We start from the raw sequence: 19,352 nt of genomic DNA, 5'->3' as shown, positions 1-19,352 counted from the left end.
GAGTGACTCTTACTCATTTCATTACAGGAGTGACCGTATTTATGCCTGAGAGAGAGAGAGAGAGAGAGAGAGAGAGAGAGAGAGAGAGAATCAAGGAATCTACATACATTTCTTTGTCTTCAGCATCTCTATCATCCCCCCCATCAATTCCTCTCCTCAAACTGACTGTCTTCAGCCTCTCTCTCATCCCTGCAATGTTGTATTTCTTACTATCTTCTACTGCTATTTTCACGTTAACTGCTCAAATCTTGGTAACTATGTCTCCTCTCGTCCCGCAGCCTCGCTGCACTCGTTTTACTTTGTGTCCCCCTCTCTAAAGCAAGTTAACCAGTATTCTCAATAATTAATTCCTTAATCTGGCAAAATTTTGAACTCCTTGCTTGCTTCTTTATTGTTTTTTTTTTTATGTAGAAGGGACATCGGCCAAGAAAAAAAAAAAAAAACTGAGATGCCGTTCCCCGAACGGGGTCCGAAGCGGTAGTCAAAAATTGAAGGATAAATGTCTTGAAACCTCCCTCTTGAAGGAATTCAAGTCATGAGAAAGCGGACATACAGAAGCAGGCAGGGAGTTCCAGAGTTTACCAGAGAGAGAGAGAGATGAATGATTGAGAATACTGGTTAACTCTTGCATTAAAAAGGTGGACAGAATAGGAGTGAGGAAAAGAAGAAAGTTGTGCAGCGAGGCGGAGGAGAGGAGGCATGTAGTTAGCAAGATCAGAAGAGCAGTTAGCAGGAAAATAGCGGTAGAACATAGTTAGAGATGCAACATTGCGGCGATGAGAAAGAGGCTGAAGACAGTCAGTTAGAGGAAAGGAATTGATGAGACGAAAAGCTTTTGATTCCACCGTCCAAAAGATATATATACATATTAAAATCCCTCTTATCCGGCATTCGAGTATCCGGCAGCTTCAAGTATCCGGCACATTTTTCCCCGAGCCTTAAAATCAATAAAAAATCAATGTATACTCATAAAATCGACTAAAATTCCCGCGCGAGGCATACTTTGTCCCTTCGCCACCAGAGCGCACTGCTTTGCGCCATCCGCAGCCCACTGCACTGTGTTTACTCAGTGACTCAGACCCGCGTGTGCAATGTTTATCGCCTGACGCCTTCATCATGCCTAAAGTTGTAGAAAAGAGGAAGTGTGTTGTGCTTACACTTAAGCAGCTGATCAGATCAGCTGCTGATTAAGATCAGCTGATCTTTGTTATGGTAAGATGCGTGAGTGTAGGGTGGTGATTGTAGACATAATTTCACTTCTATTCAAGTATCCGGCAATATTCAAGTATCCGGCATGTCGGCGGTCCCGTTGATGCCGGATAAGAGGGACTTTACTGTATATATATATATATATATATATATATATATATATATATATATATATATATATATATATATATATATATATATATATATATATATATATTTATTTATTTATTTATTTATGTATGTATGTATAAAACGAATACCTATGATGTGTGGGAAGCCTGGGTGCTTGGTGAGCGGTGCGCGGTGAACGGCTCGCTTGTAAACACCACAGTGTCGCCACCCCGCAGTAATCATGGCGGCAGCGCTCACCGGTGTTAGGCTTGTCTTACGATCCTCATGCTGCACTACTGTTAACAGAGCCATATCTTCATCAGGTAATGGTAGAGATGTATGAATAAGCAATGAGGTGGTACAAGGATTCAAATTTATTATGTAAAGTACCAAACCAGAAATGACAGTTAATCTTAACCCATCGGTGTTTTGTTGTTTATTCTCTTACCTGATGGGCTTCCTGACCCCGGGCGTACAGGAAGCCACACTCTGCTCATGTTCCAGCCCCAATAACAGAAGAAATAATGTAAAATGTAAAAATTAAAGGGCTGATGGATGTATATCTGTAACAAATTGTAAATGGTGTGTTGGAAATGCTGCTGACAGCCCCGCCAGACACTGTGTGGGTTAGTCTGTATTATTGTGAGCCAAGTAAGGAGGCTGTCATGTTTTGTCAGCGTGTGTTGTGGAATAGAATATATTCCCTTAGGACTCATGCATTGGCTTACAAGCAGACTTAAAAGAATGATATTGTAAAACCCAAATTTAACTTCACAAGCTGTCAGAATATCACACTTCATTGTAAACCGTGTGAACTTTCCTAGGCTTTGATGTTCAGGTGGTAAATTTTTGGGCACTAGTGTCGACGTGGGGTCCCCGGCTGGCTGAGCCGCGCCCAGCAGGTTTGAGTTGCCAGTTGTGTATTTTCTTTGCAGTAATACCAGGTCAGGCAAGGATACTGCTCTCTCTGTCTCTCTCTCTCTCTCTCTCTCTCTCTCTCTCTCTCTCTCTCTCTCTCTCTCTCTCTCTCTCTCTCTCTCTCTCTCTCTCTCTCTCTTGCAAGAGATATGATCACTTTCATGTCACAAGACAAGCCTTTCTCTCTCTCTCTCTCTCTCTCTCTCTCTCTCTCTCTCTCTCTCTCTCTCTCTCTCTCTGTCTCTCTCTCTCTCTCTCTCATTAGGACCACAAATCAACATGACGGCTACATGTGTGTGTGTGTGTGTGTGTGTGTGTGTGTGAGAGAGAGAGAGAGAGAGAGAGAGAGAGAGAGAGAGAGAGAGAGAGAGAGACACACACACACACACACACACACACACACACACACACACACACACACACACACACACTATGCACGTCTAGTGACATAAAAGTGATCGTATATCTGTCTGGAGAGAGAGAGAGAGAGAGAGAGAGAGAGAGAGAGAGAGAGAGAGAGAGAGAGAGAGAGAGAGAGAGAGAGACAGAAACACAGACTATGCACATTTAACAATGTAATAGTGATCATATAGCTTGGCTGGAGAGAAGAGAGAGAGAGAGAGAGAGAGAGAGAGAGAGAGAGAGAGAGAGAGAGAGAGAGAGAGAGAGAGAGAGAGAGAGTGTAGTATCCTCGCCTGACATGGTAACACTGCAAGGAAAATACACAACTGGCAACTCAGACCTGCTGGATGTGGTCCAGCCAGCCAGGGACCCCACGTCAACACTAGTGCCAATTTTTGGAGCTTGTAACCAATTGTTGGCTTCCAGCTAGGGTGTTTGGCATCAAGTCGCGATGGGTGGCACCGCTGTACAAAACACTGAAACACAGACACATCAAAATGAAGAGCTTAGGATTGATGCCTGTAAACAAGAGGAGTGAGTTCATTGAATGGTAAGTAAGTGGTGATCTTTACTAGTGATATTTGATGAAAGTTCTGAGTATTCTGGTCCCAGAACAAATAAGTATTTACACATGTAGAAGAGATCATTAGAGTTCTTACCTGGTGGGCTTCCCTGGTCACAGCTAGACAGAGGGGGAGAGTGGGAAAGCCTCACTCCACTGATGCATCAAGACCAAGTTATAGATTGGTATAGGTTCTTTGTATCATAGCTGGAAAGTGCATCATGTGTGGCAATTTGTAGAATGTTTGAGTGGGATGAATGGAGTAGTATTACTTTCAGAAGTTAGATTTTGATAATGATTGCAAGATATTTAAATAGTGTCACCAAACAAGGGAGGAAATGAAAAATTAATTTGGAACTGAACCTAACCAGCAAGTAGTAGGGACAAATGGAAGGAACTAATCGATTTCAAGTGGAAGGTAGTGTCAGTGGATACAGTAGTATGCCATATGTGGGGCCGCCACTTGAGAAAGGAATTAATAAGGAGAGAAATTACTTTATATCACTATACTGCATGTTACATAATTGTAGAATATCAGAAACTGCTTTTCATAGTGATGTTTTTTTCTTAGACATGTTCATATTGATGGGATACACACTTTCCATTTTCAGGAATTATGATGCCGAATTATATGCATTTGGTAAGAGGCTACAGGAAGAGTTTGATGGTGACGCCCTACGTGAAGCCCTGACAGATGCCTCGTACATTGCTAAGGAGACACAGCGACAGCAGGAGCTTGGTGTGAGTGACCCGGGCCTGGCCATGAACAACAACAAAGAGCTAGCAGCCAGAGGAGAGACAGTCATCACTGAGTACTGCTTTGGCTACCTCCGTGCTGCCTTTCCCCTGCTGCCGGAGGAAGGAATCAGGTGGGGATGCAAGGAAGCTGTGGCTGGAGGAGGTTTAGAGACTATTCTCAGTCATTACCTTTGGAATTTGAGAAATGAGTCAGATTATTTATTTGTTAGTTTTGTGCGTCAGAGAGACCAGCTAAGGGCAAAAAAATAGTTAAAAAAAGTTTGCATGCCATGCATGATAGAAACAGTAATAGAAGAACTAAAAGAGATGGCCTGTTGAGGTTTTTGGTTTAAAATTTCTCCATGTATTATTAAGTGCATATCCAACCCATAAGGAAATGCTCTTGATAATGGCAAACCCAAACTTTGGTAATGACATTTGGTGCTCCTTTGACATTGTCCCTCTTGAGTTGATGCTTGGAGGGAATAGGATATCAAAAATGGAGATAGATTTTTAGTGGCAGAATAGTTAAGGCCGATTAGAATCCATTCAGACCATTAATCTTGATTTGGTCTGTAATGCCTTAGATTTGCAGTATTGTGTGCTGTGTCAAGGGCTTTATTCCCATCCGTCCCCTCTCTTTGCTACCTTACAGATCAGTTTCTCAATGTTTTTATGTCACCTCTAAGTGGGACGTTACAGATGGAAATGTTTGTACTCACTGGGGTCTGTTGTGGTCTGTTACAGTGCACTGGTGGAGTATTGCCAGAGTGAAGATGTGATGTCAGCTGTTGGTTACGGGATTGGTCTCCGGGATCTTGTACTGTGTGAGGTAAGATGATCAACAACTGAACATTGATCCTCTTGTAAGTGTGTTGTACGATGCAAATGACTTGTATTATTCCTGTGCACTGGGATGTCCTGTGTAAGTGCAGGATTCCACATCATACCTGGAAGAAGGTCAATGTGTAGATAATAAGACAAATTATGATGTTTTGTGGATTCCTTGCTAAAAGTTCTTGAAATTTTAGAAAAACCGGAACTAGAATTGTGAAAGTGATTGAAGCATTAGAGGCAGAGGGTATTATAAATGTTTTGAATGTTTAACCCTCAACACACACACATGCACGCTTATGCGCGCACGCTCACGCACATACACTCATACGCACACACACACACACACACACACACACACACACACACACACACACACACACACACACACACACACACACACACACACACACACACACACACACACACACAGAATCACAGTGTCACCTGTCTTCCTTCCCTTGCCAGGAGCACCCACCCTCTTCTTCAACAATGGCAAGGTGTTTCCAGGCAATAGTTGGGGTGCTGAGTGTGTCCTCACCAGCCCCACGTTGCCATGCCTTCGTGCGGGACTTTGTTGTGGCACAGCTGGTGGGCAAGGACATTGATACCATCTGGAAGGTTGGTGCCATAATGCATTTGAGTTGTTTGGCTTTAGAAAGTGCTTTCATTGAGATTTACTCAGATTGTTTGTATTATGAAAAATACAGGGTATATTGCCCAACACATATTAATGTAAAAGTCCTTTTGTGCTCCATGATTTTAGGTAAAGGTTAAGATGAATGTCAACTAAATGAATGGCAGTAATCTCTCTCTCTCTCTCTTTTTTTTTTTTTTTTTTTTTTGGTGGTCATTTCTAACCTCCACTTGGTAGGTTGAGAATCCCATGGGAGTCGTGGCAGACATTCTCCACCAGAGTGGCCAAGGAGAGCCTGAGCCGAGGCTAATCTTCCAGTCTGGGCAAGAGACCATTCAGGCTGTGTACCATGTGGGAGTGTATTCAGACAAGAAGTTCATGGGATCAGGTAAGATTATATTTCTAGCTCATTAATCTCAGTGTCACCTCATTATCAGTGCTAGACTACTGCAATTTTTAATGCAATTTTTCATGAGAAATAAAGTAGCAGCTTTGTTCCTTTGGCCTACATTCAGGATTATTGCTTAGGCTACACACTGCCAGATAGAGAAGATTCACAGGTGCCCTGATATTTACCTGGAGAAAATGTTGGAAGGATGCATGGACAAGGATGACAGATGCAAGTGAGTGTATGCAAATTGCTAGATGTGCACTGCAAGGCACCTTCTATCTTGTGTGTTTTATTCTCGGCACATATTCACAATAGTGCAAAACATCTTTGAATGGTCTCAGTATGCCTTTTCAAATGGAAATTTGTTTTTTTGTAATCATCTAGTCCTGAGGATTCCAAAATTATCTGCCACAGATCTGTGGGAAATGTTTGCTTTGTGTGGTGAGTTACCTCCTCACACTCAAGAGTTCTGATTATACTTACCACAGCACTGAAAACTGAGGTGCAAAGTGAAATTTACTATAAAGAAATATAGTTTTGATTTTGTAATCAGTTCACATGAAATACTCTCTTATGAGTCAGAAGACTAAACATCATCTTCCTTGCCAGTCATAAATCCTGTCTACCATCAGTCACTACTCTCTCAACACCTGTTCACATGTGGCTCTTCTAAGCTACACTAACTTTTGTATTCAGAAGCTAAGCCATCCTAGTGGCTGCTAAACATAAGTGCTGGTTTGGATTAAAGCATCAACCAGTGAATCTTGTTCCCCTCCAGGTTATGGAGAGACTGTGGAAACTGCAGTGAAGGAGGCAGCTCACGATGCCCTGCGGAAGCTTTTCCAGATCACAGACTCTGCAAGCCCACTGCCTTTTGGGAAGGATGCAGATGTGGTCCCCCTTAAGACTGAAGCCAATATTTCCTTAGATAACTGGTCTATTGATAAGACAAAAAATATTATCACTTGTTAGTGTTTTTGTCTTGTGTCAGTGAGACGTATTTAATTAATTTTTTTACTTGAATGATCTACTCCAACACTGTAAATATTGTAATAAACCTGTTAAGCTAAGAAAATGTTTTAGCTTAGTACACAGAGACTGTTGTGATAGACATGACAGCGTGTACAATAAGTGATACCTTGATAGCCAGTCTCCATGCATATTAAATCTGTATTTCCCAGGAAGAGCTAGAGCTAAGCTAAGGCACAGTTGTACTCACAGCTACACCCACAAGCATTCTCTCACATTCATCCTCCAGGAAGCAGGGGACTGGTGGTCACTGCCTACACTACACAAGGGTCAGTCATGCAGCCCACCTGAGGTTTCCCTGCATTAGGATCAAACAGCAAAATAGGTGGATCTCTGCTGCTCCATTACCCATGCTTTTTCTCACATCTGCTAAAGCAGATGTAGTGTAGTTAAAAACAGATTACATACAGTAATCCCTCACTTTTGGCAATTTAATTAGCCTTGTCAAACCAGCACAAAAAGTGGAATTTGCCAAATATGAATAGTCCCATGAATGAGAATGTTATTAATTAGTCTTTGGCACAGCTGAAATTCATCCTTCTGACATGGATTTTCATACTTTAACTGCTTAAAACCAGACATAAATGAAAAATTAACAGTATTAAAAAATATAATAGATAATAGATGTTATTTACCATTATTTATAGTTCAGCCTTAGACTATGGCCTTGCAGAGAGGTTAACTGCAATCAAACAACACTTGCAGGCAGACAAACCGGGCTGACACCATTCTGTGACATCAGTGTGCAACACGCCAATTTTGGATGTCAGTATCAACTTGGAATGTATCACAAAAACTGTATTTCACCAAACACAAAGATCCACAGTAATTATTTTCATTTAAGTTTTATGACAAGTATGTCACTTCATAGTGCAGGATTTAGTAACTCGCCCAAATACTATACATACTTGTTTTTGTTACATTTCTTTATTTTGATATTGACTAAGATGAAGATTTTTATTTTTGAAAGCAAAGTCAAATACTTAACTGCCAGGCTATGTTGAGGCTGGGTTACTCATTGGTATTCAGTAAAGCAGCATGAATCTCAGTCTGTTCACAACACAAACAAGGACGAGGCAGAGGCTCGGACATGGGGCCCTTCTAGACAGAGGCCCACACTGGCTATCACGCGCAACACATGCATGCTCCAACACACTCCTGAACCATGTGTCAGTTTGCTGTGGACTGAAACATGTTGCAACATTTAGAAGTATTACCTATGTTATGATTCGGTCCACAGCAAAGCTGATAAGTGGTTCAGGAGTGTGTTGGAGCATGCGTGTGTTGCCCCGCGATAGCCAGCATGGCCTTTGTCTAGAAAGGCCACACTTCTGAACCTCCGCCTCATTTTAGGTGGGTCAGTTGCTGTGGATTGCGAGTGTACAAGTGTGTATCCCCACCACCTCCACTCTCAGCCAGGCGAGTCTCCTGAGTAGGAGCATGTTAGCATCTCAAGTTTAGAGCCTTGCAGTGTTTTATTTACACGACATTAACATGATGATGCTTATCAGCATGAATTCTTACTTTTTTATTAGAATTTGCCAGTCAAATGTCTTCACTTTATATGTGAAGAATAAGCCTGGTGAAGTAGTGGAGTCTCAGTCGTGGGCAAGCAGCAGAGGACACCCACATAAGTGATGTCATTGGCCATCACAAGTTATCTTTTTTTTGGCTATAATTAATATAAAATTCAATGTGCATTATTAAAAACTTGTAGCATTTTCCATGACCTCAAACATCATTAATTCTTCAGCTGCCAGAGTTGCTGCAGTTGGTGTGCACTGATCTCTATCATGCATAGTCTGGGCTTGTCAGGGGTGCTCAAGACTCAAGACAATCATCAACAGTGAGTGATTCTCTCCACACTGAGGAATTCCTTAATATCTCCTTGAAGTATACCTCCCCACAGTAAATACAGTACTGAACCAGTCAGCCCATATACATGGATGATGGCATTACAACCTTCCTTTATTTTGGCCATCAAGTTTGATGTGATGGAAAAAGAAAAGAAAAAAAGAAAAAAAGACAATAAAATGACGTAGTTAAAATAATAATATATTCAACTTGGACATTTTTAAAATCAGTTAGTATCAAAGACTCACTTGTCTGATTGATAGCAAGCTGTGGCATCCCAGACTGGATCACAGACTCTGTAATGCCTCAACAACACAACACTTGCAGGCAGTATCAACCATTACATTATGGAGCCTTGTAATGCCAACATAATACATCATATTTATGTACTCAGAATAGTGACACACTATGGAGCCTATCTAGTAAGCTGCTGGTACACTAGGCTACCTTTGTGACAACCATTTCCCATGGAAGTGTTATCTTAAATGAACACCCGTAAGTTGTAAAAGAACGAACTGACACCAGCTGTGTGACCCTTTGGCTTGGTTTGGAGCAGCTGCCATAACCAGTAACAGCTGGCATGTGTTGTACATGATGGCAGCAGCAGCATCAGCAGCACCACTCACCGCCACATGAGGGGAGAGGGCACCACTCACTGCATGTACCATGTTTGGGCAGTGTTGCCTCAGTCTTTACTTAAACACTTTTCAAATTGTGTATATCATAGAGAATTTCTCCTTCCTCACTGCTAACACCAACACTATCAGTAGAGATACTAGTACAGTCTATAAGATGTATACAACACCCACAGTATTTGTGTTGATTTTCTGAGTTAGCTTTTGGCAAGTGTCTGCTTAACACCAACATTTGGTGACTGGTGAATGAGTGAAGGTGGCCAACACCAAATAGTCCATGTAATGATGTATTCATACTGGATTAGAGTGTTTTTGCTCCTGGTTTCTTGTTACTTAAGAAACTCAGCAGGCAGCAAAGTCCCAGCTCTTGTCACTGAAGAACCTTTGAGAGCAATATGTTGGTGAAAGTGTACACTGTTGAATGAAGAGCCTAGGTGCAGAGGATAATGAATACCATTTGCTACAAATTTTTCAGATTGTAATGGCTGAGTGATGGATGGAAGATAAAGTGGACGCAGGTGTGGCCCACGCTTGTGGATCCAAGTGAGTGATTTCATGTTAGTGTGTTTAAGGGTTTGGATTTGGGGGTTTCTTCTGGTGGAGGTTCACAACCAATCTATAACTGCCACTGATTAGGAAATACTTCATGATGAGTTTGTTACTTTACGGGTCTATTCAGTGTCTTCTGAGCGGAGCTGCTGCATAGCTGCTGCTGGTAAGGTGAGGAGAGCATAGCTGTGGAATGCCTTGTTGCCCGACCTCAATATGCTTTCACACCCTGGTGGCACAGTCCAACCAGATCCCTCCAGAAGGAAGGAGTTGAAACGCTGTACGTCGGTGAGGTCAGCATTGCCAATTATGAGGATGTGGTCCTTGTCTGCCAGGGCTCTAGTATGGATCTTGGCCTCATTAGGGACAGTGTAGTTGGGAAATTGTGTCCATCCCACCGGAGAGTCACTGAAGAGAGCCTCTGTGCCTGTTACCTTGAGCTGTCCCTGTGCACTTGGACATTCTATTGGCCGTGTTCCCCCAATGACAAACACTGTACCGTTATGTGAAACGGCAGCAGCATGACTCCTCCTCACTTTAAGAGGGGGACCGGCCATCCATATCTGTGGATCATGAAATAAGGTAGTGATCATGATGATGAGGAAAATTCCAGTGATGTAATGGCAAGACAACACTTGTTGCATTTGTAAAAATACAAACCTCTTCCATTATGCAGAATACTTCAACAGCATCCAAGACTTTGAAATAAAGACTACCAATGGGTGGCTCCCTCCACGGTGACCCACCAATATAGTAGATCTTGCCATCTGCCACTGCCACTGCTGCTCCACACCGTACATTGGGGATGGGCGGAAGACTCCTCCACTTGTTGGTGTAAATGTCAAACTCCTCAAGGTTGGGAATCTCAAGCTCAACCTGAAATTGTTAGAATTATTTGGTGCTATAGGAAAGACAAAAAATAAATAAATAAATAAATAAATAAAATAAAATAAAATAAAATAATAAAAATAAAAAATAAAAAACAATGCAACAGTTTTAAATGTCACAAGATGGGACTTATAATATAATTATAAGCCATGCTACAAACTCTCAATGAGAGAAGCTTTTATCACCTCATCATTGAAGCCACCCATGACATAAAGCTTCCCTGCATGTGAGACAACGTGTGGGGAGCAGCAGCAGTAGGGCATGGGGGACATGAGCATCCAGGTGTTGGTGGTTGGGTCATAACGCTGTACATCACTTGTCATCTGCTTCTCCTTCCCTGGCCTCATTCCTCCCAAGACAAACAGATAACCGCCTGAAAAGCAATTTTTCAACCATGACCATAACAGTTGCTCCCAAAACAAGCATGACTGACATTGGATACACAAAGCTGGCAATATGGATTCACTATTAATTGAAGTTCCAGCAGAATGAAAATTAAAAGAACAAAGCTAAACACCCAAGAGGTTCCTCACCCTCTACTATCAATGCTGGCCTGATTCTTGGGACCAGCATCGGCGGCAGCATAACATGGCTGCTGCAGTGCTTCCCTGAGTCCAGCACATCCACCAGGTACACGGCTGCCTTCCCATCACAGCATGCCACCACAGTCTTGGTGCCTCGCTCACGGATGGACCTGATGCGGCGGGTCTTCCTGAGCGCATCCCGGATCCCTTCTGCCCCAGGGGAGTCCCAAGGTGGTACAGATGCCCGCAAGTCCTGCAGGGCACGCTGGAACTTTGGGTCATAGTTCAGGTCAGATGATTCACGCAGGCAGGTTGTAACCAGTGACCTGTGGGTGAAGAAGACTGAAAATGGTGTGGGAAGAAAGATAATATCATCTCATTCTTAGAGGAAGAGTGTTCTGCTTCATGTAATAAAATGTTCTCAAGGAAGACTCACTCAATGTCTGGTGTTGCAGAGAGGTTTGAATTGAGCCAGACAACCAGAGCTGTCAAGATGTCCACCTCGGACTTCACAGAGAGACCATCCTGGGCTAACAGTTCCTTCAGCCGCTCCTCACTCAGTGCACGGAATTCATCTGTCCTTACAATTTGCCTGCAAGTTTTTGGATGAATATGCAATGCTGAACTCAAGTTAAACACTGTGTAAACAATATGCTGACAAAACTGGAAATTATACTATGATTAAGTGGATTTTCAGACCTATGCTTAAAATGTTCACAGATGAAATCCTTCACATAATGGACCAGCCTTGGACAGGAGAACTGTTGAGCAAACTGCATCACCCCCAAGCAGTTGTCCACATCAATCTTCCCAAGCAGGTACTGAATGCAGAGCTCCTGACATAGAAATGCATATATAATGCAAACCCTACAAAGCATATCTTCAGCAAATACATCTAGATATGTGCACCTGACTCGATATCATGAAGATGCTGCTAATGATGGAATTTAACCTTTAAGAACACTATAAATACTACCAAAACTATTCAGCAAAATTCCTATACTGTATTCAAAATTTATTTGATGAATATTCCTTATTTGAGGAATAGAAAGCTCAGGCAAAAAAAAAAAAAAATGAAAATTGTATTTTATAGAAGACATCAAGTTTACCTTCAAATCTGTCATAAGAAGCAGATCACTGGCCTTGAGGATCTCCTCTATGTTATCATTGTCAATAACAACTTTTCCTGTGTAAATGAAGTCTAGAATAACCTGAAAGGTGGCACAGGTGATGTCCAGTGTTGGCTCAGCTGTGCGATTCAGTCCTTGCTGGGAGCCTTCCTCAAACTCAAACAGAACTCTGAAAAAAAACTTACATCAGTCACGACAAGTGGTTCTAGGGCCATAAAATACCTCCTTATGAAACTCCTGTAATTGATGAACTGTTTGATTGTTTCCTCATCTTGGATTTAATAATGAAGAAAGACAATAACAATGCATGAATGACTAAAAAGGAAAACAGGTTCATTAGTATATCAATCACTTAATGTGATAAAACTTCTGACAAGAAATAATAGAAGAATGAGGCATCATGAACATCATAGATTCCTTAAAGTGACAAAATATAGTCTTCCAAAAGAAAACGTTAATGCTTAAAATGAGTTGATGTAAAGACAACGGACAAGGTCTACAAGGAACATCCATGACTGTAAGTCCATTTGGATAATACTCATAGTATGTATGAAGACAGAACAGCATGAGCATGACTCAAAACTTGTGGAATACAAACTGAACTTGGTATATGAGGGAGCATCAAGAGAAGACTAGTGGAATGCATTACTGGGGGAATGGTATTTGTGTATGAAGTGCACATAAACAGGAGAAATATAATGACTTCATATTTAAACTGGGACACTACAAACTTTACCAATCCCGTAATAATCTACAACAGCAGCACACCTGAAATAAGGGCATCCCGAGGCCAGGACTGCCTTGTTGACCTTCACGGAGCCGTCAGAGAGCCGCACCAGGCCATCACACAGGGATTCCAGGTGCCTCAGGGAACACAACTCCTGCAGCACTCTGGATGCATGGAGCCTTCCCGTGGAAAATTCCTGACGATTCATTGTTGTCTCTTCCTATGCCTTACCGTCGCCTTACGTCCACGCCTTTCATTGCACACGGTCACGCACTCACAAAGAAGCAGGGAAGACGATCACATCGCCCACCAAGACTCGTGTAGTAACCGAAAATTTAAGGTGAAGCTCCACGCATCACATCAACACCTGCTCGGCCACCGTGGTTTTCGCTTACTTTGTGCCGTATGTGACGTGTGTAACGTGAGGTTATGTGCTACATTGGTTATACTGAGCCCCCCGTAAGCGGTGAAGGTGAGTGTGGCATGTGCAGGAAGGGTGGGTGGTGGTGGTGTGGGGCCACACTTAGTCTTCCGTGTTGATAGGGAAGGTGTGTCTCAGCTGTTCCTTGTTTACATGGCTAGGCAGAGACCGCGGGGCTGGTCTCTCTTCATCATCAAAAGCAGCCTTATCCGTAAATATGTAGAACACAGCCTTTTTAGCAATGTGTAAAAGACTTATATATTAAGATAGTATACTTACTGTAGTGTACGTCTGTAAAAGTTTTAGACCACCCTCTTAGAGTTGACTCAAATCCAAATTGAAATCAGAGGTACCTCCCAGAGCCTTTCACAGACTGGGCCCTAGAACACATCCTACGAGCCTCAGGAAGTAGTTCATATATATATATATATATATATATATATATATATATATATATATATATATATATATATATATATATATATATATATATATATATATATATATATATATATATATATATATATATATATATATATATATATATTTTTTTTTTTTATTTATTTATTTTATTTTTTTTTTACATAAGCTCAATTTGTTCGTTGTATCGAAATTACTGATTAACATTTTATGAATTTCATTATGAGGCACATCTTATGTCCGAAATATATGAAGGACACTACGAAGGTGTTATTATGTACTGCCCCGTCAAGGAAGGTGTCATGGCGCCATGCCGGCTTGACTCCAGCCGTCATGAAAAGTTTGGAAGATTATGATCTACGTTATGCCTTTGAAAATGGCAGCTTTTATCTTCACAACTTTGAAGTTTGGCACTATTTTCTCTCTTGGTAAGTGTTAATGTATCTTATCTTTTAGTTTATGACGATTTCAGATGCCAGCCGTGAGGAATAGCGTGTGACTGGCGCGATACGTACTGCTTAGGTTAGGTAATGTTAGATTAGGTTAGGTAATGCTAGGTTAGTGTCCTAAAGAGGCGGGTTCAGGGAAGGTGAAGCCTTCCTCGACGGTTAGGTTCGGTTAGGTAATGCTAAATTATGTTAGTGTCTTAGGAGGTTTCCATGGGGGCTTCGCCCCCCTGGTTAGGTTAGGTTAGGCAAAATAAAGATAGGTTAGGCAAGAAATTTCCCCTGGAACACTTCATATGTCCCACAGGAAGTAGTTCAGATCTAGATAAAATATATGAAAAGTTTTGTCCATACATAAGCTCGATCGAGACGTGAGTCGAAACGTGTTTCTAAAGCTTCGTCTTTATGATACCGCTACGGTGTGGTCAAGACGGCATTGGAAGCCGATGGTTGGTTGGAGAGATTAGTGATTGGCGAGGCGGGTACGAGGGCCGTAATTATATATATATATATATATATATATATATATATATATATATATATATATATATATATATATATATATATATATATATATATATAACAGACCATCATCGTACAAGAAAGAAACATGTAAATTCCTTTGCCTATTAGTTTACTAGAATTTTAGAAGTGGGGAGAAGGAAACAAAATTTAAGGTGTAAACTTTTAGAGTGAATTGTTTATGTAATGTATCAGTCGAACACCAGTGATACGTACACATTTTGTTTTAACGTAACATCTACACTATTTTTTGGATGCTGTTTTATGAAAATTAAGAAACTGGGCACATTCTAATTAATGGTGGAAAATATTCATTTAAAGTATTTATCATGAACTGATTAGGTAATATTGTTTCCTGTAGGAGGGTCCCACAACTCCAAGGTAACAGATCGATTGTTAGATACATCAGTGTATATTTAAAGAGAAAAATCATATGAAATTTTTACTGTTATTTAGAAACTAACATCAATAAAACTCAATCTAGTTGTCATGAAATTTTCCAGTGCCTTATAGGCCTCCGGCTAAAACGCTGCCAAACAAAAGGTAAAAAAAATATTTGGCAGAAACCATGACTGGTGGCAGCTACTCTAGTATTATATATATATATATATATATATATATATATATATATATATATATATATATATATATATATATATATATATATATATATATATATATATATAATTAACAACTAAATGAAAACTAGATTGAACTTTGATGTAAATCAAAAGTAAACAATCCAAAAGAAATTTAAAATCGTGACTTTAAAACTTAATCAGAGAAAAAGATCTTAAATACCAGCTTAAAATCAATACCCAATTTTAACTCAAACCTTTTAATTAATACAGAAAGAACTGTACTGGATGTTTGAAGTGCTGGTGCTGGTGCTACCAGAAATAGTAGGAAGGACAATAGCTAGCTAATTTTGGAGAACACATGGCTGTCTGAACCCACCCCCCATGAAACTACTAGTTACCTAATGCAATATTACAAATTAACATTCGAAAATTATCATCTCATATCAATATTGATCAAGCATCACTCATTTTTATTAACTTTTTGTTGAAGTGTGCCTCCTACAGTAAGGTAAGGTAGCACTACGGCACGAGTGCACCTGTGCTTTGCGGTGGGCAAAATCACTTTACATGAGCCAGCTCTCCACGGTTTATGCGGCGATAGTCCTGTTAATACCAGAGTCACACGTACGGTGCTGCCACTAAAGGCAGCCATCACCTGTAGTGCTTGATACCTTGTCCTTACCCAGGCAGAACATACAACAAGGATATACAGCCATGGTGAAAGTGTGATTATAAACAAACTTTATATTCTGAAGTAACCTCGTATGACGTTGCTTCAAAGAATTTATTTTGGTGTAATTAGGGAAGGACTTAATTAGGTGGTAACTATGTTAGTTGTGACGCAAGTGGTGGATGACAGCTGTAGAAGTTTAACTTGGCGGTGAGGCTGATTATTATTATTATTATTATTGTTATTATTATTATTATTATTATTATTATTATTAGTAGTAGTAGTAGTAGTAGTAGTTGTTGTTGTTGTTGTTGTAAAAGTTGGGGCGCATTAGCACAGGTACGGATCGACCTGCTACCGCTGAGACTTGTGGCATAAGGCTTGTGGTGCCCACATATAGTCCAGTGTGTTCTGCGTGGACTGTCAGTGCTCTGAAGTGTGTGACTTCCCTACGTGACTAGAGTCACTGGACTGCTGGACGGTCTGCGTGCCACGCTTTTGCCTCTGCCTGCTGGTGTGGGAGTGTGTAGATTGCCACCTCGGAGATGACGTGGGCCTTATGTTGTGGCCCACAGCTGGTGTGGGAAGTTGGTGCCTGTAGTGACTTGCGACTGAAGAGATAACTGTACCCTGTTCTCTAGTGATGAAATATACGCCTGTGCTATGCATGTTCGTTTTAGTTACCGATACCGAATGGATAAATGGAAACAGGTGAAACAATACAGCAATGATGGAGTTCAGAACGATATTCCCTTATACGATATTTTTTTTCTCTACCTTATTATTTTTCTCTCCATTTTGCTTCTGACAGTCTTTTTCATAATTTTCTTTTCCTTCTTTTTTTTTTCACTATTACTGTCTTCCCGATTTCTCCCTCGTCTTATTTGATCGCAAAATTATCATGTGCTGCTGGGTCGGGGCTACAATTCACCACACTCAAGGGTTATAGAGTAAACTACCGCCAGTTATCCCTGGATATCTTTTTTTTTTTTTTTTCTGGATCTGATCTCAGGAATGAGTCAGAGGCAAGGAATGGGATGGGATTCTAATGTTGCGGCACCCACCACTTCAACCGCCGCCCACAGTCATTCACTCGTAGCAACTCACGCAGAGTAGTCAGGACAACACTCACACCATCATCAGGCGCCACAGGCCGACAATGCAGGTGGAAGCAACTCAAGCGGGTTCCGCGTAGCAATCGCGTGCGAAGCAAGGATATGCAAAAAAAAACTACAGTATATGTCTACCAGAAAAAAAAAAATATTTTCATCTAACTTGAAACGAGCAAAAAAAGTAAACATTTACCATCCATTCAAGCTTTCCCTTTCTTATTCATTTATTTATTTATTTGTCTATTTATTTATTTTTGCTTTAACGTAACGGGAAAGCTTTGCAACAGATCGATATTGTAATCCCGATAAAGCAGAGCCTGTTGGTGCTTACATTTTGTCCCGATCTGGTGTCATGACTTCAACATTCACCATTCCTGAAGACTGAACCTCTTGAGAATGGAAATAATAGAAAAGTGGTGCGTTCTACCAATGAAATATCACTTGCAGCAGTATGGTTCTGCAATTGTTCTTAAGAGTGTCCTGTCTGTGAGTGCATAATGTAGATACGTCGACAACATGAACGGGACGCAGCTTGTTGACGTATCTCGCAGATGTGGCACCGGGATGCCGGAAGCCTTTTTATCCATGTGGCACCCGAGGAATGCAGGTGGGAGGTACTCAGGTGTGATAGGCACATCACTTTTACCTATATCCTTAATTTTTCCTCACCTGGTTCACTAACTACGTGTGACAAACTGTGTGTTGGGGTGGTGCGGGATGCCCTCCCTCGCCCCTTCACCCTGTCCGGTGCGTGTGGGTGGTGTAAGGGCTTGGCACGGGGTCATGTTACAACCAGGGAGTATGGAGATAACCTCAGCATACTGATCTCGTGACTGCGTATTTTGGGGTAAAAAATTATGCATTTTCAATTTGTGTAGTCAGTGAAGCGGTCAGCAGTGAAATTGAAGAACTAAATTAATCTAAGTCAGTCTGACTTAAACTAGCTCTCAGATAAAAGCATTAATGTAACTTTAAAATTATTCAATGTTACTTCAGTATTATCCTTATTAGCTATCATCACATAATACGAATCAAAGTAAAATACCAAGGAAAGTATAGTAATTTTTAGTACTATATAAAACCAATATACATCTTTTATTTATTTATTTATTTCAACCTTATTTATTTACATATTTATTTTATTTTTTTTATTTCATCTCTATTTATTCACATATTTATTTATTTTTCTCCGTAGTTCAAGGGGCTTGTGCTATTAAGTACTGATGCAACAAATGCGAACAACGCAGTGTTGAGAGAAGTGGTACAGTTGTTGTGGTATTTCAGGAAGCTGCGTCCTCCACTTTATTGTGTGCTCCTTTTCATTCTGAGGATTTTTATGTAGTTGAACTGTCATCAAATATAGAAATGACCATTATACTTTTTTTTCTTTTTAATACCATGATGTACTTGTGCACATCTTTTTCTTGGTCATTGATTACAGAAACTATTTTTAGGTCACCAAATATAGAAATTTATCATTATATTTTGAGTTGGTTTTGATATAAATGTTCATATTTTATTTACTTTATATTGTTGGTTACACAAAACTGTTTTTTCATCTAAGTTAGGGAGGCTGGTTTTCTCACAATAGCCTTTTGTTTGTGGTGATATGCAGGCTTAGCTATTGTAGATTATTTTGTTTATTTCTTTGTTTATTTTGTTATTTATTTATTTATTTGTTTATTTACTTATTCATTTAGTCTATTTACTTCTTTACATTTTTTTTTTTTTTCTTTTTTGTCGAGGTAGTGGTAGCGTCCATAGTGGCCTTGTGTGGTCCACATGCACCGCTACTTTCGTGTTGATACAAACATGATTATCTCCGCAGGAATTCAGGTGCTTGTGATGGAATTCCCCAAAAGGTTTTTGGTATTTCTATATTTACCTTATCATGCAGTATTGATCCACACATTTTTTCCTCATTGTATTCTTTCTTGAATACAATTAATGGTGCAGGAGTGCTCATGAAAAAGCTTTGAGGAATACAATAATGAAAATATATATATATATATATATATATATATATATATATATATATATAT

The 19,352-nt window shown here is 40.4% G+C and overlaps 3 protein-coding genes across 15 annotated transcripts in view; 2 read left to right on the top strand and 1 right to left on the bottom strand.

The window, feature by feature from the left end:
• The first annotated feature begins 1,485 nt into the window (after positions 1 to 1,485).
• Positions 1,486 to 6,877, top strand: LOC135090847 (large ribosomal subunit protein mL44-like). The gene is made up of 7 exons (XM_063987946.1): positions 1,486 to 1,643; positions 3,067 to 3,190; positions 3,814 to 4,071; positions 4,688 to 4,772; positions 5,243 to 5,395; positions 5,649 to 5,799; positions 6,581 to 6,877. Exons 1-7 carry the CDS (start codon positions 1,562 to 1,564, stop codon positions 6,772 to 6,774), a joined length of 1,047 nt encoding a protein of 348 aa, XP_063844016.1. The 5' UTR covers positions 1,486 to 1,561; the 3' UTR covers positions 6,775 to 6,877.
• A 1,996-nt stretch (positions 6,878 to 8,873) lies between these two features.
• Positions 8,874 to 13,722, bottom strand: LOC135090846 (kelch-like protein diablo). The gene is made up of 8 exons (XM_063987945.1): positions 13,180 to 13,722; positions 12,391 to 12,580; positions 11,981 to 12,117; positions 11,718 to 11,873; positions 11,291 to 11,607; positions 10,943 to 11,130; positions 10,530 to 10,745; positions 8,874 to 10,432 (listed from the first exon to the last, which is right to left on the bottom strand). The coding sequence occupies exons 1-8, from the start codon at positions 13,344 to 13,346 to the stop codon at positions 9,992 to 9,994; spliced, it is 1,812 nt and encodes a 603-aa protein (XP_063844015.1). The 5' UTR covers positions 13,347 to 13,722; the 3' UTR covers positions 8,874 to 9,991.
• A 557-nt stretch (positions 13,723 to 14,279) lies between these two features.
• LOC135090839 (N-acetylgalactosamine kinase-like) overlaps positions 14,280 to 19,352 on the top strand; it is a 45,789-nt gene continuing 40,716 nt past the window's right edge. For 2 of the 13 annotated variants that reach the window (XR_010262139.1, XM_063987929.1), the window contains exon 1: positions 17,659 to 17,932. Coding sequence is in view for 5 of the 13 variants with exons in the window: in XM_063987929.1 (XP_063843999.1) it covers positions 17,827 to 17,932 (106 nt within the window). In the remaining 8 variants the exon portion in view is untranslated. Of the gene's footprint in view, positions 14,408 to 17,598; positions 17,933 to 19,056; positions 19,173 to 19,352 lie in introns of those variants that run through there. The other 11 variants (XM_063987937.1, XM_063987936.1, XM_063987934.1 and 8 more) reach the window with 11 other exon arrangements.

Source organism: Scylla paramamosain, chromosome 36 (assembly GCF_035594125.1).
Source record: "Scylla paramamosain isolate STU-SP2022 chromosome 36, ASM3559412v1, whole genome shotgun sequence".
Lineage (NCBI taxonomy): Eukaryota > Metazoa > Arthropoda > Malacostraca > Decapoda > Portunidae > Scylla > Scylla paramamosain.
Note: the sequence above shows the minus strand (reverse complement) of the source record. Positions and strands in the feature narration are given on the sequence as shown.